The 23,619-nt window shown below is 36.5% G+C and overlaps 1 protein-coding gene across 10 annotated transcripts in view; it reads right to left on the minus strand.

Moving 5' to 3' along the window:
* dnm2a (dynamin 2a) overlaps window positions 1–23,619 on the minus strand; it is a 61,868-nt gene that overhangs the window by 29,880 nt on the left and 8,369 nt on the right. For 8 of the 10 annotated variants that reach the window (XM_065263207.2, XM_065263205.2, XM_065263202.2 and 5 more), the window contains exons 3-11: window positions 14,165–14,238; window positions 13,869–14,018; window positions 13,549–13,752; window positions 13,168–13,266; window positions 7,019–7,179; window positions 6,444–6,586; window positions 6,233–6,368; window positions 6,023–6,090; window positions 2,798–2,936 (exon numbers count right to left, since the gene is read on the minus strand). In XM_065263207.2, the coding sequence (XP_065119279.1) occupies window positions 2,798–2,936; window positions 6,023–6,090; window positions 6,233–6,368; window positions 6,444–6,586; window positions 7,019–7,179; window positions 13,168–13,266; window positions 13,549–13,752; window positions 13,869–14,018; window positions 14,165–14,238 (1,174 nt within the window). Of the gene's footprint in view, window positions 1–2,064; window positions 2,204–2,797; window positions 2,937–6,022; window positions 6,091–6,232; window positions 6,369–6,443; window positions 6,587–7,018; window positions 7,180–13,167; window positions 13,267–13,548; window positions 13,753–13,868; window positions 14,019–14,164; window positions 14,239–23,619 lie in introns of all 10 variants that reach the window. The other 2 variants (XM_065263206.2, XM_065263204.2) reach the window with 1 other exon arrangement.

Here is a 23,619-nt window from a genome sequence, read left to right on the forward strand (position 1 = left end):
TGCCAATGGGGTTAGAAAAAAAATCTTGAACTTGTTTATTAAACACTTAATTCAAGAGAAATTCAAGAAATATTTGCTTACACGATTGGCAGATTTTTTTCACTTATTTGGTTTTCATTCACTTAAATTGTATATCTTAAAATAGTCTACTTTTAGACAAAATTAAACATAACATTTAAGTGAATTTGTGCTTAAAACAAGCAAAAAAAATCTGCCAACAGGGTAAAAAAAGAAACATTTGCTTAGATAGGCAGATTTTTCGCTTATATTTTTTATTCCATTAAATTGTATATCTTAAAATTGTCTAGTTTTTAGAAAAAAAAACATAATGTTTAAGTGAATTTGTGCTTAAAAGAAGCAAAAAATTCAAGCAATAGGGTAAGAAAAAAAATCTTGAACTTGTTTCTTAAACACTTAATTCAAGAAAAATTCAAGAAACATTTGGTTTACACCATTGGCAGATTTTTTCCCTTATTTTTTTTATTCAATTAAATTTTATATCTTAAAATAGTCTAGTTTTTAGACAAAATTAAACATAAAATTTAAGTCAATTGGTGCTTAAAACAAGCAAAAAATTCTGCCAATAGGGTAAGAAAAAAAATCTTGAACACTTCATTCAATAAAATATCAAGAAAAAATAGCTTATAACCATTGTAAAAAAAATTCCCTTAAACTTTTTTTATTCACTTAAATTCTATATTTTTTGTCTTAAAACTAGACTTATTTTCTTAGGTCATTTTGCTCATCAAGGCAATAAATCTTGATTTAATTTTTTTTATTTATAATGAAAACAAGACAAAAATAATAAGTAAGAAAAATTCAAGAAACATTTGCTTAGATATAGGCAGATTATTCCCTTATATTTTTTATTCCATTAAATTGTATATCTTAAAATAGTCTAGTTTTTAGACAATATTAAACATAACATTTAAGTGAATTTGTGCTTAAAACAAGCAAAAAATTCTGCCAATAGGGTAAGAAAAAAAATCTTGAACTTTTTTCTTTAACACTTAATTCAAGAAAATATCAAGAAAAATTAGCTTACACCATTGGCAAATTTTTTCCCTTAAACTTTTTTATTCACTTAAATTCTATATTTTTTGTCTATAAACTAGACTTATTTTCTTAGGTCATTTTGCTCATCAAGGCAATAAATGCTGATTAAATTTTTTTAATATATTTGTAATGAAAACAAGACAAAAATACTAAGTAAGAAAGTCATTTTTCTTTTTCTTTTTTTTGCAGTGCAAGATTAATCAGAGTATGCACAAAAACACACACACACGCACAATCAGCCATTTCAGAAAGTAGTACAATAACTTCCAGCCAGGAATGGATATCAAATAAATAAATAAATAAAGTTTAAAGAATCATACTAAGTTTCCTGTAGCTCAGTTTGTAGAGCATTGTGTTAGCAGCACAAAGACAATGGGTTGGATTCCCAGGAACACATATTCAGATTAAAAATATTTGGATAAATTTGCCTGCCAAACACGTAAATGTATACCTTCAGAAATCTGAGGTTAAAGTTACAAAACAACCATTCATGGACTGGAAGTGATGCAGTGAAATGATTCAAGTAAAGCAAAGAATTGAAAAAAAAGGAAAGAAAATGTGAAGTTGGGAATTTAGTCAGGCAGTTCCTCTTACAACCACAAGATGGCAGGTGAACAAATCTTTGTTGCTATGGCAACAGCAGCAGCCTGTAATGTTGGGCTGACAGGTTTGTCCTGGCTAAGTGATGCTCTACTAAAGCAACAAAGAGTCTGAGAATGTGAGGGTGGTTAGGAAATCCTAGACCTGGAAAGCTGCAAGCGGATTCAACTTGGAAACTCCAGAGTTTTCCAAGCAAATGTGTGTCATTTGTTGGATTCACAGGGGCTATGAAAATGTAAGGCGACAAGTACACCAATGGCAGTAACATGAACAAATTTCAAATACACCAGATGGGCGTGGTTGATTTCATACAGATGGAAAACTGATTGGGTGAGTGAGCGGGAATGTTGAACAGGGAGGGGTTACGCTATATTTTCCACTTCCTCGCGACTGGTTACTTCTGGTTACCTTGTTGGCACTTTTCCGGACGAGGGTGGTGAGTTCGGACAACACCAGGTCCACACATTTCAGGCTGGGCTCTTTCAGTTTGCGAATCTGTTTTTTCACTATCGTTTCAAAAGCAAGGTCAGGGGTGAACAACCCCGTTCTGAGTGGGCGGCAACGTTTTTCGGGGTGTGTTTGAGTGGGTTAAAAGAGGACAGAAAAAAAGAAAGTAGACAGAGCAAGGAACAAGGAACAAGGGGAGAGAATAAAGAGAGAGAGAGCCAGTTTAGTGGATTATTCATTGCTTATCTATGAACAGATACAACATGAGGTCCAAAAGGGACAGGCGCAGGTTTAAAAGTTTAAAATATTACACATTATCGAGTCTATAAAAGACAACAGTGCCATAGCACCATGGCAAAATAAAAAGTTGCAATCTTAAATTCTGAATTTAATCTGGTCCCTTCACAGTTGGGACCTCTTGGGACCTGCGACTTATCCGTTTTAGACCGCCGATGACCAGAGGTAGTCTCTCTCTGCCCATCTTCACTTCACAAGACCTTCACAACACCCCAACACACGACAGCAGAGCCTGCGGACGGGGCGGCCGGGGGGCAGAGGGGATCACACGAACCCGCAAACACGCACCCTGAACCAACTGTTCAACCTATAACTCTCCCTCACTTGGTTTGTCTCGGGTGCTGTGTGACCCCCTCGCAGAAAGCCCCCCTGTGGCCAGGCTGGGGTACTGCAGTACCTTGCTGGTGCACTGCCTGAACGTGTTGATGAGCTCCTGAATGACCAGATCGATACATTTCAGACAGGGCTCTTTCAGCTTAATGATCTGCTTTTTCACGATGGCTTCAAACGCCAGATCTGGTGTGAACAGGCCAGTTCTGAGAACGCACAGGGACACAGCAAGACGTGAGAAGACGAAGACAAGAGACAGAAATAAAAGAGAGGAGGAAAAAAATTCAAAGACAAACATTTTGACAATGACGTCATAAAAATACTGGAAGTGAAACCAAGTGAGGAGAGAATAGGCTACTAAAAGTAAAGGAAGCGTGGGGGACTTCGGAGGAAAGAGGCAGAAAAGACACAGGTTTAGTTTGAATGCATTAAAAACAAACAATAAAAGACAGTAAGTGAATAAATAAGAGAGACAGTGTTTCAGTTGTACTGTGGGGAAAAAACCCATTAAACATTTCAGAGACATCAGACATTAGGCTGTGCCCTCACTACACAATATATACTGTGTGCCATGCGTTGATATGCATTCCAGCTAGGTGTTTTTCTTCCGAAATTAATCTCATAAAAGTAAACATGTTCCTGAAAATGATCTCACAGGGGAAGTACATTTCTGACTGTCACGTCAAGCCTGACTGCTCTTGCATTTAGGCCCAATTTACACTCGATATTAAAGCGATACGCCAGCCAAATATCAATATTACCCCATGATCTACTCACCCTCGAGCAATCTGAGATACATGTGTCCATCATCTTTCAGACTAACACATTTGGAGTTATTTAGTAAATGTACTTGCTTTTCCAAGCTTATAATAGGAGAGAATGGGGATCAGGAAACAACTTCTGACTTTGAAGCCCAAAAAAGGTGCATCCATCCTTGACCACACGGCTCCAATGGGTTAATAAAGGTCTTTTGCAGGTAATCGATGCAATATTGTAAGAAAAATATCTATATTTTTAAATGTATAAACTATAATAACTAGCTTCCGGTAATGCTGCCAACTTGGACTTGGTTAATGAGAGTCAATGCACAAGGTGCCCATGCTAACCAACATTTAAACTGCAAAAAATGACTTTCTTACTTAGCATTTTTGTTTTGTTTTTAGTAAAAAATATCTAAAGATTCTTAAATCAATATGTATTTTCTTGATGAGCAAAAGGACTTAAGAAAATAATTCTAGTTTTTAAACAAAAACTAAACAATTTAAGTGAATTTGTGCTTAAAATAAGTAAAATTATCTATCTATTATCTATTAATTTTTTGCTTACCCCATTGGCAGATTTTTTAGCTTGTTTTATGCACAAAATCACTTACATTTGATATATTTGGTCTAAAAACTAGACTTATTTTCTTAGGTCGTTTTGTTCAGCAAGAAAAATGTTTTCTTAAAAATCTTTTTTGCAGTGTAAGCGATTTTGTCACCGCATTGCAAAAAATGACTTTCTTACTTATTATTTTGTCTTGTTTTCAGTAAAAATATCAAAAATAAAATTTTTATTAAGGTTTAATGATTTTTTTAAAAATCTTGAAATAAGTTAATTTTTATTTTTATTGAAAACAAGACAAAAATACAAAGAAAGTCATTTTTTGCAGTGCGTGTGTACTGCAAAAAATGATTTTCAAGAAAAAAATTCTTAGTATTTTTGTCTTGTTTTCAGTAAAAATATCTACAAAAATTTTTTAATTAAGATTTAATGATTTTTTTTAATAGCAAAAATAGCAAATTTGTGCTTTTAACAAGCAAAAAAATCTGGCAATGGCATAAGAAAAAATTTCTTGAAAAAATTTTTTTTTTTAGATATTTTTTATTGAAAACAAGACAAAAATACAATGTAAGAAAGTCATTTTTTTGCAGTGCGTGTGTGCTGCAAAAAATTATTTTCAAGAAAAAAAAGTCTTAGTATTTTTGTCTTGTTTTCAGTAAAAATATCAAAAAATTCTTAAATTAAGATGTTTTTCTTGACGAGCAAAACGTCCCAAGAAAATAAGTCTAGTTTTAGACAAAAAATATCAAATTTAAGTGATTTTGCCAATGGGGTAAGCAAATTTTTCTTGAATTTAGTGTTTAAGAAAAAAGTTCAAGATTTTTTTGCTTACCCCATTGGCAGATTTTTTGCTTGTTTAATCCACAAATTCACTTAAATTTGATATTTTTTGTCTTAAAACTAGACTTATTTTCTTAGATTATTTTGTTCATCAAGAAAATGCATAATGACTTGAGAATTTTTAGATATTTGTGCTTAAAACAAGACAAAAATACTAGCTAAGAAAGTCATTTTTTGCAGTGAACATTGCTCTCATTGGTAGTCGCTCCAGAAAGTCGCTCAACATTTGCACAAAGTTAAACTTTTCTCAACTTTGTCTTCATGTCTCTGGATGTCATTGAGCTTCCACTGAAATGAATGAGATTGCATCGCTCTGTTACTGCAAGTCTGAATGCAGCTTTACTACGCTAAAACACTTGCGTGAATTGCGTGAGTCCAAGATAGTCCCTTTATCAGAATCTAGTAAATACAGTTTATAAAGTTTGAAATTTTGAGATTTTTATTTATAAAATTGCATCGAATCGCACAGAGTCTGTGGGTTGCCTGCCAAAGCTCATTCTAATTTTGATATTTATTTATTACATATTTTTTATACTAGCTTGGCTTCTTTTATACATGTTAACATTTTAAAGAATGATAAAACATATCATCAATGAAGTAGCCCTCCAGATTGTTTTATCCATTGTGGTAGCTCTTGCTCACAAAAAGCTTGGAGAGCCCTGATCAATAGGTAGAGAAATATGATATTTTGCTACTATACGATAACATGAGCATCTAACCACAAAATCAATCAAGTCAAATGCATTTTCGACTACCTCTGAATGTGGTTGAAAGTGGATGAGCTTAAAACGTTTCACACCTGTATTTAGCATCAACTTGAGATCTGATCGACCAAAACACATCTTAATACCAGGTGCAAACACAGCCTTAGTGTATTTTACGTAGTTGACCCCCATTCTGTAGTATATGTGGGCTGCTACAGCCCGACAGATGACAAGAAGAAACATGTCAGGTAAACAATACTGTGATTCGGTCGTGTTGTGAGAGCACAGCCGCACCATAACATGAGTGAGAAAGATAGCGTGTGACTGGAGTGAGAGAGCGAGGGATTAGTAAGTCAACGGAGGATGTAAGAAGTGGCGTGGCTTGCTACCGCCCCAGTGCTTGTTGTCAGTGAGACACCACTTGCCTGACACCATGGACGTTCTTAATGGCGTGACTGATTTCTCGCCGTAGCTCCTTCTCATCAAACACAATCTGTAAGAAACAGAAAATTTGTCAGAAGAAATTGTTACTACCGCTGGTACACGTTGCAACTTGTTATCTTGAGATCAAAGACATATTTTGCAAGTTCTACAACAGCTTATCAGTAAAAAAAAAAAAAACCACTGCCATCTACCTTGACCAACTCAAAGGGGAAACGTTCGTGGAAAATTCGGTTGATCCTAGCACCTCCGGAGAGCTCCGCAGTGTCCACTTGGTCTCCGGACCCCTCAATGCACTTCTCGAAGTCCACTCCAAACTGCTGGACCATCCTGAACACGACACACACGACATTACAAACATCTGCATCGTAGTTTACAGCCAGGATCTTATGAGAATTCGCTTACTGTAGCAAAGCTTTGGTCTTTCGCGTCGGGTCATCCGGGCGGAAGTTTTTATACTCTTCAACCTCCTTCTCCAGAGAGAGCAGCTGGGACTGAAGTTTACTGCGTAAGCCGGGCAACGTGTCCCTTATGTGGTTTGTCAATTGCTGAAAATAAAAGAAGCTGTTGATGCACTTTACAAGAACATATCTTGTCTTGTTGATGGCTAAAAGCATAATGAAATAAGGAAAGGAGGATGGGGAGTACGGAATAACAGGCATTCCAATTCTGCAAACACAACATATGACTGCAAAATGAATAAAAAGAAACCAAAAAATAATGAGAATGAGGGCGATGTTTGACAAACAAACCTTAGTTTTCATTAATGTTAAGCTTCATTTACATAAACGCATGAAAAGTTGATATGCGTGACCTTCATCTCTCAGGAAATGTTAACAGCCTTGCCATTGGGCTGCGTTGCCAAATCTATTCTTAGCTATAGGTGCCAACAAAGTTTGTAACTCCTGTGTGGCTTTTACATCAACACATTGGTACGCCCAGGTGGAATAGGCTAACTTTTTCCTGCTTTCCAGTCTTACCTGGTTCAGGGTCTTCTGGAGGTGAGGTGTTCCCATTCTTTCAGCCATGTGTCTGTAACTGGGATGTGACAGGAAAAACTTCCTCTCTGCTGCCAGTGCAGCACGAATATCCTTCCTGCCATCTATATCCTTCTGACTCCTGTTCACCACACCAATATAACCTGAGGTAGAGAAATTCATTTACACTCTCATTCACATACTGAATTGGATTAAAGAGTAACTAAACCCTAAACCAACTTTTTTTGGTTAATGATCTGTAAGAATGATGCTTTATTAGTGCTGTTCATTGATTTTAGTAAGTTTTTTGACATTTGGATATAAAGTGTTTCAATACTGCAATATATGGTGTAAAAACGTCTGAGTGCTGCCCTCTTCAGGTTGAACGGTGGCTACTGCAGTTGAATTTTCCCATTGGATGTTGGGTCCAAAAAATGACTTGTGACGTAAGCAGGTTCAAGCTCACCACGCCCTTGTTAGGATCTCACCACACACTTGGTACGAGCTTAGTTCGTCCCCTCTATCGCCGTTGGGATCTGCCCACTTTTCTTGCATTTTTCAAATATTGCCAGTGGGTGGAGTCAGGCTCTGACCAGGGGTTTAGTTACGCTTTAAGTACGTACTTATCGATCGCTGAAACAGTATGTTATATTATATTGTGGGTGCAGTATGAATACATTTCAGACATCGCACATCAAAACCAAAATAAAAGCACGAACATCGATCTAAAGTGGGGGCTCGACTAAAAAAAATCATATGAGAAAATCGGCACATCGAAGCTCCAAAATTAACTTTTACATACCTGTGTGCTCCAAACATCACACGCTGTGAGAAAGTCTATTCAAGGATTAATACACTTTCATTAAAAAAAATCCAGATAATTTACCCCATGTCATCCAAGATGTTTATGTCTTTCTTTGTTCAGTCAAAAAGAAATTAAGTTTTTGAAAAAAAAAACATTCTAGGATTTTTATCCATATAGTGGACTTTAATGGACCTCAACAGTTTACAGTTTCAATGCAGCTTCAAAGGATCTAAACAATGCCAATCGAGGCATAAGGGTCTTATCTAGCAAAACAATTGTCATTTTCGACAGAATTTTTAAAATATGTACTTTTTTAACCCAAACTTTTCTTGCACTAGCCGTGTGATGCGCCAGCGTGACCGTACGTATTACGTAATTAGGGCTGGGCAAAAAAAATAGATTTTTCGATTAATCATTTTTTTTAAACGTGGTCGATTCAGAATCGATTCTCAAAGAGCAGAATCGATTTTTTTATCATATTTTTTTCCGTCTGCAAACATAACGTAAGATTAACATTAATCAAATGACTAGTCTTCTTCACTAGATGTCACCCTCTTTTTTGCCTTGCGCAGTGTTACCAAGGAGCCTGTCATTCATTCATTCAGTGCTTAAAATGACCGTTTTAGGTGCTTCATTGATGTTGATGCCACCTTCACATAAAAAGGTATGGAAGCATTTCAGATTTCGCAAGCAAGACGACAACGATAGTGTTGTGGCTTTTAATTTCTTTTATTAATTACCCACTTGTTAACTGCTGTTCACTGTTCTTTTTTTAAAATAAAGTATATGTATTAAATCTATATTCATTGAGTTGAATCGAGAATCGAGTATAAAAACCGGCTCGCGAACCTGAATCAAAAATTGAATTGAGAAACGAAATCGAATCGATTTGATAGCTTGTGAATCGAAATTGAATCGATCTGGAACATCTGAATCGATACCCAGCCCTATACGTAATCCCATCAAAAGTTCACTTGTGGACTATTTTAAACAATAAACTGACACAAAGACATTAATTAGAATCATTCCACATACAACAATGTCGAAACGTTCCTCTTTCCTCACACTAGCGGTTGTTTCGCATACATCAGCTTGTGCATCCCAAGGCTAATGCAAGATAAGAAGTTGTGGTTTAAAAGTAAAAAATAAAAAAAATTTTGACAAAAATTACCATCGTTTCGCTCCTTATGCTTGGTTGGGATCGTTAAGGGCCTTTGAAGCTGCATTGAAACTGCAATTTTAAAATGCATTGAAATTGTAACTGTTGAGGTCCACTATATGGAGAAAAAAAACTTAATTTCTTCTGGACTTGAACAAAGAAAGACATAAACATCTTGGATGACATGGGGGCGAGTAAATTATCAGATTTTCTTAGAAAGTGAAATATTCCTTCTAAATACATTTTTTTTTTATTATTTTGGAACGTTGGTGTCTCAACTTTACATATATTCTTCTCATAAAACATAACACCTCAGCCAGGTTTTCATTGTCATGTGGTCCGTATGTTATTCATCTATCATGTACTAAAATCATTTACTCAGATGTTGTTAAACAAATAAAATATAGCTTACGGTATTAATAATTTATTTATTTGTAAATTTGGTCACTTCTCAGCTCCTGTGACCTCACAGAATTAAAAAGTGTCCATCCTATGCTGACTGAGTAATTTCAGTGAAAACGGATATCTATTCGAGTGTTTCTTGCATACTGTTGTTTACTGTTGATTTTTGCCTACTATAAAGCATGAAAGCAGACCATTTCAGACGAGGAGTCTTCCATCACGCATATTCATCAGTGCTCTTTTTACATGTACACCGGTATTGTTTTTTTTTTTTTAAGGTTTATTTGTAAAAACTACCCAAGTAGGGCTGTCAATCGATTTAAACATTTAATCTAGATTAATCGGATGATTGTCATGAGTTAACTCGTGATTTACTGCACATTTTTATGTGTTCTAAATTTACCTTAATTTAAAGAATTAAAAATCCAGATAATTTACTCACCACCATGTCATCCAAAATGTTGATGTTTTTCTTTGTTCATTCGAGAAGAAATTATGTTTTTTGAGGAAAACATTGCAGGATTTTTCTAATTTTAATGGACTTTAATAGAGCTCAACATTTAATACTTAACTCAACACTTAACAGTTTTTTTCAACGGAGTTTCAAAGACTCTAAACGATCCCAAACGAGGCATAAGGGTCTTATCCAGTGAAACTATTGCCATTTTTTGACAAGAAAAATAAATGCACTTTTTAAACTTCTCGCCTATCTACGGTCCTGTGATGCGCCAGCGCGAACTCACGTAATTGCGTAATAACATCGAAAGGTCACGTGTTACATATATGAAACGCACATTTGCGGATCATTTTAAACAATAAACTGACACAAAGACATTAATTAGTATCATTCGACATACAAAAACGTCGTACAGTCCTCTTTCTCCACACTTTTAAACACTTGGGCGTAGTTTCACATACGTAATCCGTGACATCTTGACATGATGACATATTGCGTGAGGTCGCACTGGAGCATCTCAAGACCGGAGATAGACAAGAAGTTGTGGTATAAAAGTGCATATTTTTTATATTTCTTGCTGAAAATGACAATCATTTCGCTAGATAAAACCCTTATGCCTCGTTTGGAATCGTTAAGATTCCTTTGAAACTGCAATTTTAAACTGCATTAAAACTGTTACGTATTGGGGTCCATTAGAGTCCATTAAAATGTGAAAGTTCCTGGAATGTTTTCTTTAAAAAACATAATTTCTTCTTTACTGAACACAGAAAGACATCAACATTTTGGATGACATGGTGGTGAATAAATTATCTGGATTTTTTTAAGAAAGTGGACTAATCCTTTAACACTTTTCAGGTTTTTAATACTACATGGGCGTAGACAAATATAGATGGTTCATGCAAATGTAAGTTTATTATTAGTGGAAACCATACTCAACATAGAACATAAGGAACAGAGACATGTTTCAAAGATAGTAGAGATGTTTTTTAAAGAACTAGTTTGTCTATTAAATGCATGGGAAAAAGAAGATAGAAAAACCACAGGTAACCATTACTTCTCTTTTTTTTGCACAGAGCAATTAACCTACACCAGTTGCAGCCCGTTTACATTTTCGACAGAACCATCAGCGATTGTTTTGTATATGAATTTCCCTTCATAATAAAAGAAAACCCTTTTCTTTCTCCATTTATGTTTGCTGCTGCATCATTTGTGACCCGTGCTGGCAAATTGAGTCAGAATTTAAAAAAATTTGTTTAATTTAGATTTTGGCATTGACTTTAAAACAATGCATGATTTGTTGGAATCTGAAAAAAAAAAACAAGACAAAGCTACACCAGTATGAAGTTAATTTTGAAAAAAATTCAAGATTTTATTATCAGATCTATAGCTAAAAATCACTTGTAAAACTAATAAATTTAGCACACAAAATGTAAAAAACAATATCGTTATATGTTCTTAATTATTGTATTTTTTGATTGACATTGAGGTAGACAGTTTAGAGATCAACTGTAAGGGACAGATCTATTTTAATGTTACACATCAGATATTTTTCCTCAACAGTAGGGCTGGGCAATACGGCCAAACAAATTATCATGAAAATGTTTTCCATTTCAGACGGTATTGATAATTGTCATGATAAATGACAAATCTTTATTCATTTCTAATTTAAAGGCAGATTTTTGCTCCTGAATTAAAGTTGTAAAAAACAGACAGTTAATTATGATTTTAAATTACTTTTTATTCAGAACTATTTTTTATTGTTTTCCTCAGTTTCCTGAATTTGTGAATGTCCTGTAAATATACTTTTAAAACCCTGCAGACGTTTGCACACGAAATGCAGATGCCGAAAGAAAGAACAGTTCCTATTTTGTCTGCCGTGTTCCGGGCTTTGACAAAACCTGTTTGTCGTCCAACATAACACAAAAGGAAAATGTTTCCGCGCATTTGGATTCCGTGATTTTGTCTCCGTAATCTGAATAATGGAAACCATAGGGCCCTAAATGAATAACTTGCCTCACCTTACTCCACTCCTTCAAGTCTAACCGACAATGTGATTGTAAATGAAGACCGTGTGTGACATCCGTAAGTGCTTGCCCAGCGCGTAAAGGTCGTCATTGCTTTATCGGGGAAATTTATATCGATAAAATTATCGTTATCGAATTATCACCCAGCACTACTCAAAACAGTAAACCAAACATTCACTTAAGACATAACAGATTATATCTGCATGAATTCCTGTCAAAACAGATATTTTTAAAACTGTAATTCTGTCTATATATCGGGGTTGGGCACTCGCGCTTCAGATGTGCCAGTCGGTTTCGAGTCTTATCTCTCTTAATAACGCTTTTAACATCAGTCAGGTGCCAAACTTAATCTCTCTTAATAATTATTTTAAAATCAAGCAAGTGCTTCAATTTATTTTCTCTTTAATAAAGCATATTTTTAAAACCGAAACCAAAATCACAGATGCGCAAGTGGATGGACACGCATAATGTGTATAAGTTTAGCATTTAGGATGGTATACATCTCAGAAATCGTACAAAAAAGATAATTTTAGATGTTAAACTACTATGTTAGAGCATTGGGATCGCTAAACGAGAGCTTAATGTTCTCATTTTTATGACTCATTTAGACGGCACGGGTCACATTTATCAAACCATGGGCTAGACCAAGGATCAAACAGAAATTGTGTGTTTCTCATTCAATGAGATAAAGGATATTTCAGTTGAAAAGCACTTAATTTACTCAATAGGCTTTATGCCTAGCTGCACTACTTCCTGAACTTCAGCCAGCTCCTTGTTTCCTGTCTGCCATTATTGGACAAACTGATTAATCCAGGTGTGCCTGACCTCAGTAGTCACAACAACAATAATCAGGCACACCTGGATTAATCAGTTTGTCCAATAATGTCAGACAGAAAACAAGGAGCTGGCTGAAGTTCAGGAAGTAGTGCAGCTGGGCATAAAGCCTATTATCCCCCAAAAGCAACATGGTTACTAAATACTTCCAGAACAAATTATTTTATCACGATCAGGAATGCCAATGGCTTAAAAAATGTCATTGTGTTGCCGATTCAGTTAACTGAACAAATTAATCCCACATCACAGACAACTTCTTCTTCTTCCTTTATTTCTTAACACCATTCCAGCATCTACGGCTATATTCATGGCGAGAACCAGGTAATCCATACACAAGTTTATTTGATTTATACACAAGTTGGGGGAGGGACAATTTGGTATCTCCAATTTGCCTAACTTGCATGTTTTTGGCCTGTGGGAGGAATCACAGACAACTTATAGCAGACAACTAAATCATTAAAAACCACTCACCTCTGCGCAGTGGTAAGAGTTTATTCTCCAGGATATCTCGGGCGTCCGTGCCCTCATCCATAAGGTCCAGTTTAGTGATCACACCAATAGTACGCAGTCCTATTGATAAACAGATAGGTTTATGTCCTGTCCACAACCTTCCTGCACGTTTTGCATATTAACTTTTATTCTGTTTTTGTTTTGCATTCAAAATCACTTCTCCAATGATCCACTTCAACCAATTTGTGAATCAGTTCAACTCAAAAGATAAATATATTTTTATCTAAGTTTCCAGTCAATTAAATTTTTTATGAATTAAATATGTAAATTAAGTATAGTGATTTCCAAGACTTTACTAAACATATTTTGTATCCACCTTTTCTCATCATAACTATTCCCTACCTTGAGGGTCCACCTCTTTAGCCATCTTGAGGGCATCAGAGTTGGCCAGGTCAGTGTTGGCCGGCGTGACGGCCAGGATCAGACAGCTCTCCCTAGTGGTGAACTGCAGAATCATGTCTCGAATCTGGTGCTCGATATCTGGCGGCTGGTCGCCCACAGCAATCTTGGTCATGCCGGGCAAATCAATGAGAGTCAAATTCAATACTGTCACACAGTAAGAGAGAAAAACAGACAGTGGCATTTTAAACAATGGCTGCTGCTGTGATTCAGTTTGCAAAATGAGGGATTCAGTGGCGTTGGGATGCCCCTTTTCACGTTACCATTGGGAGAGTAGACTCTCAGGTTGATGGGAATAGGAGAGATGCCCTTATTGGACCCGGTTATCCTGTCCGTCTCCGCTTCGATTTCCGTCCGGACCTCATCAAAGTCCACAAACTTTTTCCCTTTGCAATGCAAAAACTCTGCATATTCTGCAGGCGGAGAGATAGAAATTACATTTTTAGCAAGAGAGGAAATAGGTCATAAAGTTTTGGCTTCACTTCTTAGGACACGTGTCACCCGTCTGGTACCAACATAAACAGCACATATAAACTGTGCTCAACCAGTTTACACCCACCAGCTTTGTTGTTAACTAGCTGCAGGATGAGAGGCCTGCGGGTGACGATGCCTGAGCCACGAGGAAGGAAATCCCTGAAAAAAAAGGAAAAGAAAGTGAGTATGAGGGGGAGTGAGACGTCTCGTGGGGTCTCAAACCTTTAAAAAAACTCTCATGACAATCGTAGCGATTTTCAAAGATGGCAATACTTTTCAAATAATTCATGAGCGAGTGGGCGAGCGTTCAGAAGAAACCTCTTTGCATTCATATCAGAATGCACACGCGAATGAAAACGCTATCTGATCCCATGTAGCAATGAATTTTAAAACACGCTGCCATCTTTTGAAGGCCCAACGTTCTTAAGTGGCTTGGCAAATGAATTGGTATCTCAGACATTTAATAACACTGTGGCGTATTACAAACACCCTCTGAGATCAGACTGCAGTGAGCTGGGCGATTTTAGCCTTATAGTTGAATCTAATAAGCAGAGTAAGCAGTCAGGCAAGCATCAGTATTAAAACAGGCTTAGGGGGTTGTTTAAAATATTAAACATTAGTATTAAAGTTTAATGTAATCACACATTCTGCAGCATTTTTCCAACAGAGAAGAATGATCATAAAAATCATGTTTTTTAAGCAGATGTGTCCCAATATTGTTGAAAAATGTGATATACAATATGAAAATGTTTTAAAGTTGCCATGAAGCGAAAGTGGCAATTGGTCTTTTTTTCCCCACGTGGTGACGCATATCAGACTGAAACGGCTTCTGAAATAAATAAAAGTAGAGCTGGATTTGAATTTGTGCAATGATTTGATTGGATCATTTGAAGATGGGTCATGTTGTTATTGGTAATCGCTGCGATCTTTTCCCAGGTCCCGCCCCCCTGCCATACCATATGACCGGAAGTAAAGAAAGATAATTTTGAGGATGGGAGGAGACTTGGGTTTTTTATTTAATATTATGAGGGCACATGATTAAAAAAAAAAAAATTATGAAGCTCACAGATAAGACAGTAGTAAAAAATACCACAATATTCCAAAACAAATTACAGTTTTTAATTTCAATTGCATTGCGACTTAGTTTGTAAAATCAAATTATATATATTTTTTTAAACCAACATACATTCTATAGACGGTTTCAGCAGTAACAACATAAACAAGCGGCTGTCATGGTCCGCACGTAACTTCCGCTAAACTCCGCTAAGAATAAATAACAACAAAGTTCTTTAAACGTAGTTTATTTATATAACAAGCAAAAAAACAACACATAGATTATCTAGGAAACCGAAACATTTGTTATTTTCGACGAGGCATTTGTTCAAGAGATCAGTTTAGCAACTAGTCAGACCATTAAAAAAACGAAACCGGAAGTAAAGTTCGGATCCAGACGTGTATCACGTGCGTCCGATGAAACCGTCTATATTCTTTCTGGAAAAAATGAAGCATCACTCGATTTTTGTCTCGCCAGTTTCTCTGATATCTGCATTAAGCTAAAACTTTGATTATACGTAACGTTTTGAAGTGTTTAAAAATAATTATTTTATTTGCGATACTTCGATACTTTTCGCTAATAAAGCACTACTTAAAGGGGACATTTAAGAAAAGTACATAGACAAAATAGTATTGAAATATTTGCCTGCAAACTTAATTTTTAGCAAGTGTTACAACTAACCCCCTGCCTGTTACAATAACCCCACCTATGGGGTAAGTTGTAACGTTTGCACCTCTGTCACGTTTGGTGTAATTGTCCAAGAATGGTAAGTACTAGAAACAAACTTCAAATTTTTGTAGCAGAGATGTGTGTGTTGCTTGTGTAAAAATATAATTAATCAAACTTAAAAAAAATGTAATATTTAAGTTTAATATTTTTGAAAAGCGTTAAGTTGTGCCCCCTATGCGTAAAATCGAAAACATTACTTCTAGATTTACAGGGAATTTAAAATATGCACATTTTGTGGGTGTTCCCTGGGATTTGAACTAATAACTTTTGCGCTGCTAATGCAATTCTCTACCAATTTAGCTAAAGAAACAAACCTACAGTTTTGAATATGAATTCTAATACGACATTTGAGGAACGCGTTTACTAAACTAAACCTTTAATAGTAGAACTCCTTGTGGTAACCATAGGAATGCAACAAACGTGCAGTGCGCTACAAATTATTGAAATGTTTTGACACATTTCACCACACAAGCTTACGTGCATGAAAGCTTTTGCTTTCACTTTGGTTACATACTAACAAGTTCCATGCATTCAGGGGGGATAAGAGATGGGCACTGCCAAATACCTACAGCGTTTCGTTTTTCTTTCGAAAAGCTTTAGTCGTGTCCCTCATGCCGAGGTACGACAGGGGTCTGACTGTAGCCTCCCCTAATGAGTGCGCACAACACACCAGGAGTTCCTGCACTACATCTGGCTGTGATTAAAGCCTGTGCAGTCAGCTGTGAATCTAGACGCTATTTCGTTGAATGCACCTCGCGCAGAGCCCAAGAGGACAGAAAGATCACACTTTAAAAAGACACACACACAGTCAGCTTATGAAAAAGGGAAGACTAGACACAAAGAGATGAGACAAAAGTAAACCACAGCTTTCAAGTCTGCATACATGAAAGGCGGCCTGCAAAGACAGCATGGCCTAGCTGTGTGAAACACTCAGTATGACAACAGCCAAAGCCTGTAGGCTATCAGGGAGTCAATGAAAACAGGCCATTGACAGTCATGTGTCGCTCTTACACTGCATGCATGCTTCTCGGCTTACACCAACACTTTATCCAGTGTTAAACACTCAATAAGTAACAAATAGCAACAAAAACCCACAACACAGGAAACAACACCCTATAGTCCAACAAAAGATCCATTTTACCATTACGATTACTATTTCTCACATATTGCCAGAGCAAACAGGCAGGTGGGACGATGTCCATTATTCATGCGCTGTAAATGATAAAGGAGGCTGAGCAGATTGTGTATCATTTCATCCATTATGCATGCAAAACTGCAGAGCGGCCGAGAGAAGGGAATTAAAGAGAGGGAAAGATAGACGGGACTCATCTCTCTTTTCAGTAACAGTCAGCGTGAGTCTCTCACCACCAGCAGGAAAAATGGGCTAATCGGCTGCTCTCATTATCCAAAATATGACTGTGAAAGCCGAACACCCAACATCAAGCCGAGTCTGCTCACTAAAAGACACTGAAGAGGACTTATGAAGGAAAAACTTCTGCATAAACAAACTGTTAGGTAAAAAAAATATAAACCCCCACCCAGAAACTATGCAGTATACACAGAAATGAACCTGGTATTGATACACATATAACCACCCAGGTATATAGAAGGGAACATTAAGAAAGGGGGCGTGAATGTGTTTGACCAATTCTTTAAAATGTCTCAATTTATACTTCTGCAACAGACCTATACTATACCCTCTACGCCAGGGGTTTTCAAACTGTAGGTCAGGACCATAGATTGTAAAAAAATATGGACGTAGTATCTCTGACGTCACCTATAGTTCAAGTTCAAGTTTCAAGCTTATTGTCATTGTAAAAATACAGTGTATTAAAACAACGAAATTCAAAGTGCCACTCTCTAGCTTCGTACTTGAAAGATAATAATAATTATAAAAAAATAAATATATAAATAAATAAAAGAAGATAGATAATGAATATAAATAAATAAATTATCTAACAGACAACAAAATCAACAATCCCTCCTCTCCCTCCCAAACAACACAAAATTGTACTCGCTCCCTCCCAGTCACATAAATATAGAATAGAGCAGCAACCATCATTACAAAGGCTTCTTATTGTACAAAGTGCAATAGGTTACGATAGGTGGTGAGTTATAGGTTTGTGAAGAGCTTTTTTGAAGCCAATAGTTGGTGGGACCTGCCGTCGCCATCTTGCCCGCGCTTGGAACTACCGCCTCAACTAGGTCGTTCAAAAAAATAAATTAAAAAAAATGTAAAAAAATTATTTTGCTGCACAAAAGGCCGTCAAGTGCATCTCTGAGAATAGCAGGGCCACACGGCCGAAATGAGAAAGACGTGGTCCTGACCGTCACTTGTTTGGAGGATAACTAGCCAGTTGATAAAACATCTCGGAGAATAGCGCGGACACGCTTCACACCGCGAGCGTTCACGCGCACCACACGGCCAAAATGAGATAAAGATGTGGTCCGTCATGTCTGGAGGATAGCCAGTTGATAAAACACGTGTCCGTGAGAACTGTAAGTGGACTTATGTGTTGGGTTTATTTAAGCCTGTTATTGTATTAGTCTATAGTTCTTGCAAATTTAAAGTAAATTAGCTGGTTATTTTTGTTGTTTGAGCAACTTTGCTAGGTAGGTTTCACGTGCCTGTTGATTCGATATAATTGTTGAACGCTCTTGCTCACATTATTTATGTGCATCATTTACATGCTACAGTAGTTAATGTCCTTTAAGATAATGTATTTAATAGTGGGAAATAATCAGTTTTTACTATTTTTGCGCCATCTATCAACGTTCTACAACATCTGCTTTAGTTTGTGTTTATTAACCCTTTAGTTTCACTTCATCACGCAGCGCTTCCCATTAGATGTATCTGTTAAAAACATTTAATTCATTAATAATCTAGAATGTGTTCATTTTCTGTCAAAGTTTCTTCAAAATAAAGTTTTATTGGAGTGTTTTAAATAAAAATATTTACATTTTCATCATGACGCATACTTTGAAAGACCTGACACCCCGTTTGATTGCCCCGCCCACCCGCCCAACCCTACCACCTTAAAGGAATAGTCTACTCTTTTGCCATATTAAACTATGTTATTACCTCAACCTAGACAAATTAATACATCCCATTTTTTTTCAATGCGTGCACTGTACAGCGCATTATGAATGTGTTAGCATTTAGCCTAGCCCCATTCATTCCTATGGTACCAAAAAAAAGTTTTCTTTTGTGGCACCATACTTACTAGTATAACTCCTCATGTAACAGTCTTTAAATAGGGAAAACACAGAAGTGTTTGGTGGCTTCCCTGTTTGGTACCATAGGAATGAATGGGGCTAGGCTAAATGCCAACACAGTCACGACGCGCTGTACAGTGCACGCATTGAAAAAATATAGATATGTATTAATTTGTCTAAGTTGAGGTAATAACATAGTTTAATATGGCAAAAGGGTAGACTATTCCTTTAACTACCAAATTTTCTGCAGGAAACCCTGTATGCACATCACTTTCATATTAAATTGGATTATTTTTTGTTAATAACGAAAAATGTAAATTGTCATCAAGGTCTAAAGTTAAAACAGGGTTTCTGCAGGTTTCACCAAGTCTAATTTAAGACTTAAGACCTTTTTAAGACCATTATGAATGAAATTTAAAAATTATATCAATGAAATCCAATTTTTTAATCCAGTGTGCATGCGTCCATGTGTTTTTTAAGACCTTTTATATTTCACAAAAAGAAAAAGATGTATTTTCTAAGGGTGTGATAAGACACCTGGAAGATGAAACACGAGATTGGTTTCATTAGAATAAGACAAGATGTTTAAAGTTTGCAGATATTACCAAATATTTTTCACCTTGAGACTTCAGTTCAAACTTTTAAAAAATCCCCAATGACAAAATACATGAACATGGCCTTTTAATTAACAAAAATCACAACATTTTGAAATGTTTTAACCAATCTAGGGTTTTCACTAACAATTATTTTTGAGATTGATGATGATCAAGTAATCTGATATTTTTGGTAATAAAAATAGACCTAAGTGGGCAAAAGCATTTAAAATGACAATAAAAATGAGACAATAATAACTGGTTCACAGAAGTATCAAAAACCAAATCAACATATGGGGCCCTATTTTAACAAAATGTAATTATCTCAGCTTTTTGCTCAAAATTTGGTGTTTTTGATGAAACCTACACATATTTGAGAGGTGATAACAACAGAACACATGAAGGTAGAATGAAACTGATTTTTTGTTTGAAAGCAGAGGGTCTGTTCTTTTATTTCATATATTGTATGTTTATATATTTAAAAAGGAGCATTTTCTGGAAGGCATTAAACTTTTGTGAAAATCATGAAAAATGCTGGCGGCGAAAGAGTTAAAAGCCAGTTGCGCTGCCGCTGTGCGTAATCCCTATTTAGATGACGGACTTTGTAAACTGAAAAACTAAGCGGAGGAAGAAGATCCCCAGTTTAAGAATAACGTTAAAAAAAGTGTGTTGTTTTCATTTTTATTGAAATTTACATTTTGTGGATTACAACCTTTAAAAGCCTTTTTTCTTACAGTCATAGAAGTACAAATAGCAGGCTTTGAATTTCTGTAAATGTATTGATATCCTACATAATCAATGTAATCTCATAACATAATTAGCAAATATGCAAGAAAAGGTTTGTACTCTAAAAATACAAACAGGAGATAAAGAAATTACAAACGTGCAGAGAGCCGAAGCGTTTCAGCACTAGAAGAACAGCGCCATATGGGACTTTTACAAAGCATTACTTAAATTGTTTCTCATCTCACCATATCCACAGGTACAGAGTCATCTTATACAATAAATCCGTAGGGTAGCATTTAAAAAAACATTTAAAAATAGACGCATTTATTTAAAGCAAAAATTATTTACTTACCAGGCTACAGGTGAAGCAGCTCTTTACGCCTACTAAAGTCTCATAATCGTTCCTCATTTATTTCCAAGAGACTCAATAATAATCTTTTACATTCAATCCTTTAATCTTTCATATTTAAAAGCGGTTTTGTGCTACTGCGCATCCATGTATGTGATAAGCAAACCCGCGTTGTCGTCCCGTTTACAGGCGCATATTACTAATGCGCTCATTAACTCTTTCACCGCAAGCGTTTTTAAAAAAAGTTGCCAGCCAGCGCCAGCGTTTTTCACCAAAGTTTAATGCCTTCCAGAAAATGTTCTTCTTTAAATAAATAAACATACAATATACCAAATGAAAGAACAGACCCTCTGCTTTCAAACAAAAAAACCGTTTCATCCTACCTTTAGTGGTTCTTTTGCAATCAGCTTTTGAATATGGGTAAGTTTTTGCAAAAACACCATATTTTGAGCAAAAAGCAAAAATAATTCAATTTTTGTGACTGACTTTTCATAGAGATCCCATTCAGAGCGATCTTTAAAACAGACACGGACATGCAGCAGCTTGCCATAGGGCAATACTTCCAGTTTTAAAAAGTTCGGAAGGGTATTGCGGTATTGCGGAAAGACGGAAAATCTCGTCATTGGCGAGGAAGCGTTTTCTCTTAATTGACGAGATATCTCGTCAATGGCGGGGAAAGAGTTAAATAACAAAAAACATATTGTTTTAGACTAGGTTTTAGTTGGTCAATGGAGTAGTCTAATTTAGTTGCCTTAAAATAGCAACGTGCCAACAATGCGCCTGAACACACCTCATTTTCAGACCAGAATGCCCATGGGCGCAAATGCATTGGCTAATCAACGTAGCGCTAAAGGTGAAAATTATAATTGCGCCGGGTTGAAACTAGCAAAAGACACTTGCTTCGCGCATTGCGCTGGGTATATGATAGAGCCCATGGTTTATTAAACAACAATGTTATATAGGGGTGGTTTAGATGAATCCAGGACTAACGTTAGGTCTTATTTATATTAGGAGAACTAATTTGAGGAGACTTTGGCACGTCTAATGCACAAGGATACGCAAGCAGGGGGCTTTCATGCATGCCAGGTTCCTCACAAACCTGTGCTTCAGTTGGTCCTGCTATTTAGTTCTGCCTGACGCATGACAAACATGTACAACAGTTACAATCTTCCTGGCGGTGTTGGTTGGACAACAGTTTAAGACCTTTGATACGCAGATTTAAGACATTTTAATGCTAATTAAGGCCTTATTTTCATACTACAGAATTTTAGACGTTTAAAGACTTTAAGGATCCGTGGACACCCTGTGAAGATTAAAATGAGTTTATTAATCTGTGGCAAAATTTTCTCAAAACTCAATTAGTTTTGTTTATTTATATTTTGACATCTAAAGATGGTTTACTAATTAAAAGCTGCACTTTTTTTATTTAAGGCTTAAAATATCAAAATCCTAAAAAGAATATTTGTAGAACTCTGTGGCTTTTGCACTTTTGAATGTGTATCGTGACGTCACCCATAGGTTTCTGAAGATCGTTTTTAAAGCTTAAAGTAGGCGGTGTCCTCCGTCGACATCTTGGCCGTGCGTCACCGCACATCACTCGCGGATATCCAAACATAGGTAAAGAGGCGGGACGCAGTGGCTGTTCAACCGTCACTCAAGTGGCCATGCCCTTAAGAACTTTAAGGCAAAAAAATTCACGCCCCTCACAGTTGTCATGAAGGGCAAAATTAGCTATACAGACCAAAAACACTTTTTGCACCAGGCTTTAAACATATAATTTTTCTACTGTAAAGTTGCCCATTTTAACATGGAGGTCTATGGGAATTGACTCCCTCTTGGAGCCAGCCCCTAGCGGCCAGTCGCACCAGTTTAAATCACTTCCGTATTGGCTTCATCAGAGAGATCGGAAGGTTGCCACTCGGTTATACCACAAGTCTGTTGAATGCTGTATTCTGATTGGTTGAAAAAAGTTCCATGGGTATGCATTCTTTTAATTATTTAATAATGGCTTCTTTATGACACTTCGCGTCGTGCCGCATTACCACCTTGGATTTGCATTATTTTATTATAATTCAATGGCCTGTCGTCAAAATTTCCTTACTTGTTGCCTTAAAAGTTATGGTTGTGTGGTAAATGTCATAAAAGTGGTGCATCGAAAGGGACTTCTTTCGAGACTACAAGGTTTTCCTGTTTTGGCAAACTTAGTAACAGGGTAAAGCACAGAATGGAGTCAACACGCTAAAACTGTCTTAAGGAAGTACAACCTTCTAAAACTAGTGTCAGAAATATTAATGCTAAAAAAGGATTTTGGTAAACATCAGCAACTTGACACCTCTCCTGAACACATACACTTCTGCATGGTGATCAGCCAATGCAAGACAATAACAGAGGCCATCTGACGTGACTGATACGTTAGAGTTTTGGTATCCGACCAAAAGTAACACTAAATAAAGGCCATTTAACACAGCAAGCAATGAATTCGCTGCATGGCTGCGCTTTTCTCATACACTGGAAGCGGTTTGTGCAGTGACAGTCCAGGTGGTGCAGTCAGCAAGGTTACATTGGTATGTACTAAAAACTACATAAAAACACACGGAAAATTCTGTGATTGTGTCATTTTTCCCTACTTTCCTCCAAGCCAGGTTTTAGCTGGTTAAGCTGGTATAGCAGGCTGGTTTTAGAGGCGTTTTTGACAGTTTTTGTTGGTCAGGCCAGAAGACCAGCTGACCCACCAGCTTGACCAGGTTGGGAAGACCAGCTTGAATCAGATACTACCATCTTAAACCAAGGCCAAGGGTTTTGGGTTTTCCGTTTACGACAGGCGAGCATTGTGACCGCCTCTTTATTATTTGATTAAAGATGCCGTTTTTCCA

Source organism: Paramisgurnus dabryanus, chromosome 3 (assembly GCF_030506205.2).
Source record: "Paramisgurnus dabryanus chromosome 3, PD_genome_1.1, whole genome shotgun sequence".
NCBI classification, from domain to species: Eukaryota; Metazoa; Chordata; class Actinopteri; order Cypriniformes; family Cobitidae; genus Paramisgurnus; species Paramisgurnus dabryanus.